This window comes from Pipistrellus hanaki (assembly GCF_964339955.1).
Source record: "Pipistrellus hanaki genome assembly, chromosome: 4".
Classification (NCBI taxonomy): Eukaryota; Metazoa; Chordata; class Mammalia; order Chiroptera; family Vespertilionidae; genus Pipistrellus; species Pipistrellus hanaki.
In genome coordinates, this window is record NC_140506.1 from 80,779,483 (window position 1) to 80,790,114 (window position 10,632).

Genomic DNA, 10,632 nt, shown 5'->3' on the forward strand with positions numbered 1-10,632 from the left:
TACAAACAATCTCTAAGTCGGAAGTGCCTGGAGCAAACATCCCACCCCAGGGGTCCCACCTGCCTTCTGCATTTTAACAGGAAGTGAGGGACACTGGGCCCGAAATCTGAAAGCTAAACTAGCACCTGGGCAGGATTCTGTTTCAGAGGCCTCAGGCCTGAGCCACGGGCTTCCCCAAGCACTGTTATTTAATTCTTCCCGGGCAGGCATACTGACAACAGTCACCAAGACTGAGAACCGCAGGAATTGTGTTGTCTTGGAGCAAGTCACTGAAACCCTTTGCGCCCTGGTTTCCTAATCTGTAACATGGGACTACATTATAATAAGACTATCTGCCTCACAGGGTTGTTTGAGGATTAAATGGGAATCTGATTCCCAAATTCACACACACACACACACACACACCCCCGCAACCCCTTCACCCCTGTACAAAGCCACTAGTAACTGGTATGATGAACCAGTTTGCAAATCCCGCCAGGAAGTCATGCCCTGGGAGAAGACACATATCTGACAATCCAGGGGGTCCCTGCTCTCCAGTTCACCATTACTGTGACTTCCCTGACCTCACTGACCCCCTGAGCCATGTGGTTGTCTGAGGCTGCATCAAGCAGTCCTGTCCTCTGAGTTTTCTGTGGGGCTTGTGAGGAAAGGAACAGAATCTGCCCTCCCCCCAAATATATGGGACAGTATAGATTACTTCAAGATGGTGACTTGACCTGTTCTATATATTTATTTTTTATTTATTTATTTATTTTTTTCAGAGAAAGGGGAGAGGGAGAGGGAAATAGAAACATCAATGATGACAGAAAATCATCAATTGCCCCCTACTGGGGATCGAGCCTGCAACCCCAGGCATGTGCCCTGACCAGACATAGAACAGTGACCTCCTGGTTCATAGGTCCACGCCCAACCAAGGAGCCACGCTGGCCAGGCTCATCCCAGTTTAAAAGGCACTAGCAGCCGAAACCGGTTTGGCTCAGTGGATAGAGCGTCAGTCTGCGGACTGAGGGGTCCCAGGTTCGATTCTGGTCAAGGGCATATGCATTGGTTGCAGACACATCCCCGGTCTGGGGTGTGCAGAGGCAGCTGGTCGGTGTTTCTCTCTCATCAAAGTTTCTAGCTCTCTATCCCTCTTCCTTCCTCTCTGTGGAAAATCAATAAAATATATTTTAAAAAATAAAAATAAAAAAAATAAAATAAAAGGCACCAGCAGCCACTGACAAGCAGACCCTCTTGGGGTGCCATCTGTGATCCCTAATGCCAAGGCCAGGCCCAGGACTCTCCCTGGCCCACTCCTTTCCAGGCTGTGGAAACTGAAGGCGATGGAAGCCACAGAGCCTTCCACTGATTGTGGTATTTGGGCACCTGAGCAAGGTTCCCAAAGCCCAGCCCTCAGACAGCAATTTCTCTAGGAGGGAGCTCCCGGACCCGCACAGTATATTCTCTGGCAGGGGTCCGTCCCCTCACATTTTCAGTAGCTTTTGATGTTGGGATGGGGGACACACACACACACACACACATCTTTTTCCACAGAAAAATCTTACCAAAGCAAGGCTAGTGCCCCAGCCTGGATTTTCTGGGAAACCTGGCCCAGTTTCAGTTTCCACCCACAATGGTGCTGAGTCCCCTCACGTTTCGCTGGTGTATTGGAAACAAATGTCCCCCAGTGGAAAGGAGGCCCGGTGGATATTCCCAGGAGCAGGCTGGCCGACCCACAACTAGGTCAGCGGGGCTGCAGCTGCCATGACCACTAGCTAGGGTCTCCTGGACACTCCAGACACTCCGTGCGAGGACCTTTTTCAGGGAAATGGCCCCCAGCCCTGCCTCCCCACTCCAACTACGCCCCGTGCCCCCTGAAATCTCCAGCCTCGGACTATGCGCAGCCCCCGAGGATCTCAACTGCGCACCTGGCCCCTTGATCCCTGACCCGCTGGACGTTGGTTCCCTAATCCCTAGCCCATCTCTAGCCATGGCCCAACTTCTCCTCGGCCCCCTTCATCCCGGGTCCCCAAACTTCTAGGCCCTTGCACCTTGCACCCTCAACTCCGACCCTCCCAGCAAGGATTACATCCCTTGGTCCCGGCCATGTCTCCATCCCCCCAATCCTGGCCCCTGCCCCTACCCCTCACCCCCCAGCTCAGGCCCCCTGCGCGTGCGCGCGAACACACACACACACACACACACACACACACACACACACACACACACACACACACACACACACGGGCATCTCACCGGTGTAGAAGGCCGTGACGGCCACGGGCGCGGCCACCGCCTGGTCGCACAGCACCTTGGCCAGGATGGCGCGCGGCGCGCGGCCGGGCAGCGCGCGCTCCAGCAGGCGCTGCCACGCGTAGTTGAAGTTGGCGTGGAAGGTCACGGCCACGGTGGCCACGCAGCGCGTCTGCCGCCAGTCGGCCGGGCGGCCGCTCAGGCGCTGCTGCAGGGCGTCCCCCGCCGAGAAGAGCGCGCCGTAGAGCAGCACGTTGGTGGGCCACGGGTAGCGCCCGGCCGCGCTCGGCAGCGCCCGCCACCAGCGCGCCATGCCCGGCGCGGGGCTCCCTGCCTGCACCCGCCTGCACCCGCCTGCACCCGCCTGCACCCGCCTGCACCCGCCTGCACCCGCCTGCACCCGCCTCCTCCTGCCACCCGCACCTGCCTCCTCCCGACGCTCCACAGCGATTGGGTGCCCCGCGCGGGCCGTGCTGTCCAATCCCGCGGCCACGAGCCATTCATTGTGAGAGCTGCGCCTTCGGAAAGCAAAGCCGCTGGTCTCCGGAGTGCAAGCCATGTCCAGAAGAGAAAGAGCCGTGGGGGCAGAAAGCAGACTGGAGGTGGCCAGGGACTGGGCGACAGGGTGGGGGTTGAGGTGGGAGGGTGCTAGGTGAGCGCTCATTGGGGGAGGGGTTGGTTGCACAGAAGAGCATTAAATACACTTTTAAATGGTGAAATGTTATCGTATGTGAATTATATCCCCGCGCCCAAAACAGTTTAAAAGGAATAGGGGTGGGGGACAAGAAAGGATACCAAAACTCAGTTACCAAGAGGGCGGTGTATCTTAAACGTTTACATGCAAGGAATTCCGTTTCAACACACACAAGGCACGATCTACTAAATTTGGATGCAAATTCACATGTTCAACTTTGAGGCATTTCCACGAATGAGAAGTAGAGCTCAATGGGCCTATTGCCTTCTCCTCTTCAGAGTTTGTGATTCAACGACTATTGCCTCCCAGGGCACTGTCCCAGAAGCAGGGGTCATGGGGGCCCCAAACAGCAGATATAATCTCTGATCTCATGGAACTCAGTTTCTCCTTGATTCTTCCCCCGTTATTTCTTCCTTTGCTGTAACTTCCAATCCCATCCTCTCTCTCTCTCTCTCCTTCCCTCCCTCCCTCCCTCTCTTCTCGTTGTTAACCCTATATTACTTATTTTTCTAAATTTTTAACTTTTCATTTTAAAATAGTAATTATAGACAGGAAAAAAGTTGCAAAATTAGTACAGAGTTCCCATAGTACAGAGTTCCCATCTTACATAACCATTGTGGGGGCAGGGCACCATTTTCATACTCTGGTCTAATAGCCAAATAGACATGGGACAGATTGGCAAGAGAAAACAACCAAATTTACTACGTATATATGTGTGGGTACCCCTCATACATGAGAGAGTCAGACCCCTCATGCAGGAGAGGTTCAGAGATAGAAAGCGGGATTGAGGTATATAAGACATCCTGAGCGAGAGATGAGCTAATGCACCTTGCAGCTTTAGAAAGGACATTACAGGGAGAACAGATATTCAGTAATCTGTAGGTAGGTCAAAAAGGTTAGCTCTGATAACCTCTTATTGTAGGGCGAGGCCCCTAATTCAAGTTCTTCTAGGTAGTCAAGGGAAAAGCAAAGGTTGTCTTTAGCTCAAAACAATCCCCATACCACAGGGGCACATCTTGGGGTAACTCTTTCAGAACCCCCCACAGTACAGAGTTCCCATATACTCTTCATTCAGGCTTTCCCAATACTGATATCTTACATAACCATAGTACAATTATCAAACAAGGAAATAAGCACTGATGTAATGCTATTACCTAAACTACATACCTTATTCAAAGCATTGCCAATTGTTCCACTAACATCCTTTTGCCCATCTGGCATCCAAACCTGAATCACTTTTCATTGCATTAAATAGCCATATATTGCCTTAGTCTCCAATCTTAGGCACTCACCCATTATTTTGTAGACTGTTCCTTCATTTGCCAACCCCATTGTTATGAACTGTGCGCCCCCCCCCCAAAAAAAAAATCACAAACCCATATGTTAAAGTCTTAGCCCCCAGGTGACTATTTGGGGATGGGGCCTTTATTTATTTATTTATTTTTTAATATATTTTATTGATTTTTTACAGAGAGGAAGGGAGAGGGACAGAGAGTTAGAAACATTGATCAACTGTCTCCTGCACACCCCCTACTGAGGACGTGCCTGCAACCAAGATACATGCCCTTGGCCAGAATCGAACCTGGAACCCTTGAGTCCCCAGGCTGACACTCTATCCACTGAGCCAAACCGGTTTCGGGAAGGGTATGGAGCCTTTAAAGAGGCAGTTGAGTTAAAAATGAGACCCTTAGGCTGGGCCCTAATCCACTCTGACAAATCTCTTTATAAAAGGAAATTTGGACACACAGAGACACCCAGGCAGAGAACACACAGAGGAAAGATCAGGGAAGAGGGAAGTCTGCAAGCCAGGGAGAAAGGCCTCAGAAGAAACCAGCCCAGCTGAGACCTGGACATTGGACTTCCAGCCTCCAGAGCTGTGAGAAAATAACTTGTGTTTGTTAACTGGCCTAGTCTGTGGTATCCTGTTCTGGCAGCCTAGCTGACTAATGTACCCATTCTCTTCAGATCCCGGGGATCTGCCAATTTCTGTGTTCTTTGACCCTTTCTGTCTATTTCTATTCCTCCCCTGTCATTGTCCTTGTTCCTGCTCCAAGCAAATATTTCTGTCAGAGTTTTCCCAGCAAGGCAGGCTCTAGCTCACCAAAGCATCTTTATTTATAGCTTATATTTTCCCTATTTTATTTTTCTGTTGCTGCTGTGCCACGAATTCACTTGCTTAAAACAACATGAACTTGTTGTCTTAGAGTTTTAGAGGTCAGAATTCTAAAATGGGCCTACATGCCTGGCCAGCACGGCTCGGTGGCTGAGCGTCAATCTATGAACCAGGAGCTTATGGTGTGATATCTGATCAGGGCACATGCCTGGATTGCAGGCTCGATCCAAAATAGGAGGCTTGTAGGAAGCAGGCTATAGTTGATTCTCTCTCATCATTGATGTTTCTCTCTTTCTCTCTCTCCCTTCCTCTCTGAAATCAATAAAAATACTGTTTTAAAAAAGTAAAATGAAATGAAATGGGTCCACAGAGGCCTTGGTGGGTATGGCTCAGTTGGTTGGGCATTGTCCCATTCACCGAAAGGTCAAAAGGTCAATGGTTTGATTCCCATTCAGGGCACATGCATGGGTTGTGGGTATGCAGGAGGCAGCCAATCAATGGTATGCTCTCACATCAATGTTTCTCTCTTCTCCTGTTCTCTCTCTCTCTCTCTCTCTCTCTCTCCCTCCCTCTCTCAACCAATTAACTGGTCTTTTAAAATAAAGATAAATGAAAAGGGTCCACAGGGCTGCACTGCCTCTGGAGACCCTGGAGGGGAATTCATTCCTTGCCTTTCCAGCTTTTATTTTTTATTTTTTTAAAATATATTTTATTGATTTTTTTACAGAGAGGAAGGGAGAGAGATAGAGAGCTAGAAACGTCAATGAGAGAGAAACATCGACCAGCTGCCTCTTGCACACCCCTTACTGGGGATGTGCCCGCAACCAAGGTACATGCCCTTGGCCGGAATCAAACCTGGGACCTTTCAGTCCGCAGACTGACGCTCTTCCACTGAGCCAAACCGGTTTCGGTGCCTTTCCAGCTTTTAGAGGCTCCCTAAATTCCATGAAGGCCCCTGTCAGCTGGAAAATAATATTGACTGTTTCTTTGCCAAACGATTTATTGGGGGGCGGGGGGAGGATAGGGAGAGATTGCACCCCAATGCTTACAGACATGGCAAGCTACATGAACACACAGCAAGGTGTACCAAGGTGGAGAAATATATTTAGAAGCAAAAAGGAAGTTAAAAGGAGAGACCGTTACAACCATAGAACTGTACTGTAAGCAGAGTTCTTCCTTTAGGACGACATAGAGTGTGAGAACTCCTTCCCAAAGCCCCAGCTCCTCCCAGAGATCCAGGTTAGCTTAAATTCTCAGCCATGATTTTCATTACCCCTTTCTCAATCTTCAAAATCAGCAACATAGCTGGGCAGACTCCTCACTCACCAAAGCATCTTTAGTACTTTTATCCTCCCTGTAGTGTGGCTTAAAACTATTGGGTCGGCAACTAAGTAATTGCGGATTTTTTAAAGAAAATCAAAGACAATTTTTTCATGGAACTAAATAACTTTATTCTGTAATGTATTGCCCATTTTGATCAATGACCTTTTGCCATCTTTCAGGCAGCATCATAATCCCACGTTCAAAAAACTTCTGGTTTTTATTAGCAAAAAACTGAATCAGGTACGATTTGACATCATCATCATTATTGAAATTTTTACCATTCAAGGAGTTTTGTAAAGATCGAAACAAAAAGTAATCAGATGGTGCAAGGTCAGGACTATATGGTGGATGTGGCAAAACATCCCAACCAAGCTCCATTAATTTTTGCCGAGTGACCAAAGATGTGTGTGGCCTTGCATTGTCATGATGGAATACAACACCTTTTCGATTTGTCAATTCGGGCCGCTTTTCTTCAACTGCATTGTTTAATTTCGTTAGTTGTTCAATGTAGACATCAGAATTGATCGTTCGGTTGGGTGGTAAGAGTTCAAAGTAGACAATTTCTTTGTAATCCCACCAAACTGATAACAAAACCTTCTTTTGATGAATATCAGCTTTTGATGTTGTTTGAGTTGGTTCACCTGGCCTGCTCCACGATCTTTTCCGCTTGATATTGTTGTAAACAACCCATTTTTCATCGCCAGTTATCAGTCGTTTTAAAAATGGGTCATTTTCATTACGTTTCTTTAGCAAATCGCAGCTGCTAATGCGTTGCGTTAACTGTGATTCTTTCAGTTCGTGAGGAACCCATGTATCGAGTTTTTGAACATAGCCAAGTTGTTTTAAGTGATTTTCAATGCATGTATGTGATACATGAAGCTTCTCTGCAATCTCACGTGTTGTACTGTGACAGTCTGAATTGATTATTGCTTTGATTAGGGCGTCATCAATTTCAACTGGACGACCAGAGCGTTTTTCATCTTTGAGTGAAAAATCACCAGAACGAAATTTGGCAAACCAATTTTGACACTGCCGTTCTTTTAAGGCTTCGTCACCATAAACAGCACATAACTTTTTATGAGCTTGCGATGCGTTTTCCCTTTGCGGAAATAAAAAAGCAAAATATGACGAAAATGTTCCTTTTGATTTTCCATTTTTCAACTAACGCCAAACGAAAACTACAAAACAGATCAAAAAACTTTTTTTACTGATTAACAGCTGAATAGCCAACTATCAAATAACAAAATGTGTTTTACATTTGTACTACGTCTGCAAACTAAAAATTCAACTGAAGCCATATATGTGTGAAACCCGCAATTACTTAGCTGCCGACCCAATAAATGTAGCCGATGTAAATTCTTTCAAAACAGCTTACATCTTTCTTCCCCAAACTTCACATCTAAAAGAACCCGTCAACCCCAGGACAGCAGACCTGTTTGTCTCTTCCCTCTAGCCCTCTGCTTTAGTGATTCCGATTGCATGTCCCAAGACCTGGTCCTTGACTGGCTAGCATTTGGCTCAGTAATCCCTTTCTTTCAGAAAAGCTTCCAGCCATGAAAGGTTTTTACTTAATACTGCATACTTGTCTCTTCTTACAAGCAATAAAAAAAAAAATAAAAAAATAGCACAATCTATTACTGAAGCAAATGCTAAAGAACCCACGTGACCTTCAAAAAAGAGGTGCTCTAAGATACATTAATTCATTACATTGATGCTTCATTATCTCCGAGCTGTGATTCAGAGCCCTCCAGCAATCATGAGGCGGACACACGCGTGTGATATTAATATTCCTGAACAGTGGGGGATAACTGGAGCATGTTAAAATGTAAAGAGGGGTTTTGTTAAGAACTCTTTTATCGGGGACTAAGCACTGATGTGGGCCCTGAGATTCAATGTACAATGAAGGATCACATTAAAAATACATTAAAATGGTTACATCAAAGCTTATTGTAACTGTTATTATTTCATTTTATTGAAACGAACCAGGGCTTACAAAGAACCACTAAGTGGGCCGCAGGGTCTAAAATCTTCTAACTTCTCTTGCCAATAATGAGCTGTCTACTGACAAACAATAGGCTGCTATGCTTAAAAGCTCCAAGGCCAACAGGTCCGTTTTCCAATGAATAGAGGAAGCATCAGCTAAGGCTGCCACCTCCAAAAAGGTCATTGAAATTCCTCCAGTCTCTTCGGTATCAGCTCTGCGAGGTGGGTTGAATCTGTGGGTGTGCGCACAGTGCAGGAATTTGAAGCAACTGTCTTCCTCCTTGTCACCTGAAATAAGGCTTCAGGGAGGCTGGTAAAGAACCCTGATCCTCCCTCTTTCATGATTTTCTCATCCGCCCACCCCTTTCTTCCAGAGCCCTTCATTCTTAATTTCTCCAGCAGCCATCTGATGGAAGGGAACGCTTTGACTTGTAGCTGAGTGCACCCAGTAACCACTGTGGCTACAGAGCAATAAAAATAGCTGTGCTTTCTGCAAATGTCCTTTATTTGGATGGGTGTATGTGAATGGGCTTGAAATTATGGGAATAGGGGTCGGAGGCACCCCCACTATCTGAATGGAGAGAGAAACTATGTTTTAACTGGGGGAGAAGGTCAGAAGGGGAGGTTAGAAGGAAGAGAATATAAGTCTGCTTCCCACCAGAGCCTTAATTTCTTCTGTTAGCCGGAATGCTATTAAACAATTTTGTCATGAAACCATGACATGTCACTCTGATGTGGAAAAACCAGGCCTAAGAAGTCTGTCTTTAATGACCTAGGCCAGTGGTTGGCAAACTCATTAGTCAACAGAGCCAAATATCAATAGTACAACGATTGAAATTTCTTTTGAGAGCCAAATTTTTTAAACTTAAACTTCTTCTAATGCCACTTCTTCAAAATAGACTCTCCCAGGCTGTGGTTTTTTGTGGAAGGGCCACACTCAACGGTCCAAAGAGCCGCATGTGGCTAGTGAGCACAGTTTGCCGACTAGGCAACTCTTAAACCCTTGACAATGACCCAGCTTATGTGAAAGGTGCTTGGAGCAATACGATCCTTTTCAGACCAATTTAATGTTGGCTGGAGCTGAAACAAAGTACAGAGGCTAACATTTTATCCGTTCTTAGCTCTTGTTTAGAAGTTTGGAAGACTTCCCCATCCTTCCACCTTGCCTCCAACAGATGTTAAAACATGGCAACAGATTACATAACAGGAGGGTAGACATTATAGACCTGCAACATGGTATTTTGAAATCGTGACAGCAGGAAGAAATATTTGAAATAGAGTGTTTCTCTGGCCCAGGAACTTTTTCCACCAGCTTTAAGTAACTATGGTGCCCACAGTTGCTGTGGGATAATGGAGCAGTCAGTTAAATTTATTTCATTGATTTTTTCATTGTTAAGCATTGGAAAAAAAAATACCTTTGCAAATTCTCCTAAAAAGACATAAAGAATAGATAAAATAGAAAATGTGAAATTATGAAAAACCCAGCATTAGTGGTAGCTTTAAAGATAGTGCATATTCGAATAAATTAAGAATTTTCACAAAAAAAGTGAATTAATCAGAGTTTTCTCCAATTATGCCTTTTTGAACCTCTGAAATTTCATTTACTATAGAATATATGTAACTTTACTAATATGTAGAAGAAATAATTAGTGAAATAATGGTTTAATAATTATTTTAGTACTCTATCAGTCTGACATAATTAGAAGAGAGAAATCACATTATAATTGAAACAAGAAAAGTTTTCATACAGTCAATTCTTATTACTGTAAATAGTTATGTTCTATAAACAAGGAATTAACAAATATTGAACCATCATTCAAAATTCAGGATTAGGAGGGAGAATCCAAGATGGCTGCTCGGGTAGGCAACTAGCCGCAGCCGCACACAACAATTTTAATAAAATACAACTAAAATATAAAATGGACAATACCCAGAACTACAGGAAAGTCGACTGACTGGAAATCCTACAACGAGAAGCAAGGAGAAAACCAGAAGGAAGCGCGGAGGAGCTGTAAAAGCCCAAGGTACGGAGACACGTGGCGCGCGGAGAGGACGGAACCGGAGAGGAGGGAGGCCGAGTGCCTGGCGGGCGTTCCCTAGCGGAAAGGAGATAAAACTCCGACTGTGCTGGGCCCCTGACTGCTCTGAACCCCAGTTCTGGGCCAGACCCCGGGGACCCAGGCTCAGCCATAGGGAGCTGGGCTGTAAGTCGGAACCCCGGGGTAGCGGAGAAAGGAGGTCCCAGAGGCGCGCACACTGCCCCCAGAGAAGGGACGGTCGGCTGTGC

At 46.2% G+C, this 10,632-nt stretch overlaps 1 protein-coding gene across 5 annotated transcripts in view; it reads right to left on the minus strand.

Annotated features, from left to right (window-relative positions):
* Window positions 1-2,947, minus strand: part of MPV17L (MPV17 mitochondrial inner membrane protein like) — a 29,182-nt gene extending 26,235 nt beyond the window's left edge. For 3 of the 5 annotated variants that reach the window (XM_084881163.1, XM_084881162.1, XM_084881161.1), the window contains exon 1: window positions 2,236-2,634. In XM_084881163.1, the coding sequence (XP_084737289.1) occupies window positions 2,236-2,545 (310 nt within the window). In that variant the 5' untranslated portion in view covers window positions 2,546-2,634. Of the gene's footprint in view, window positions 1-2,235 lie in introns of all 5 variants that reach the window. The other 2 variants (XM_084881160.1, XM_084881164.1) reach the window with 2 other exon arrangements.
* Between the last annotated feature and the right edge of the window lie 7,685 nt (window positions 2,948-10,632).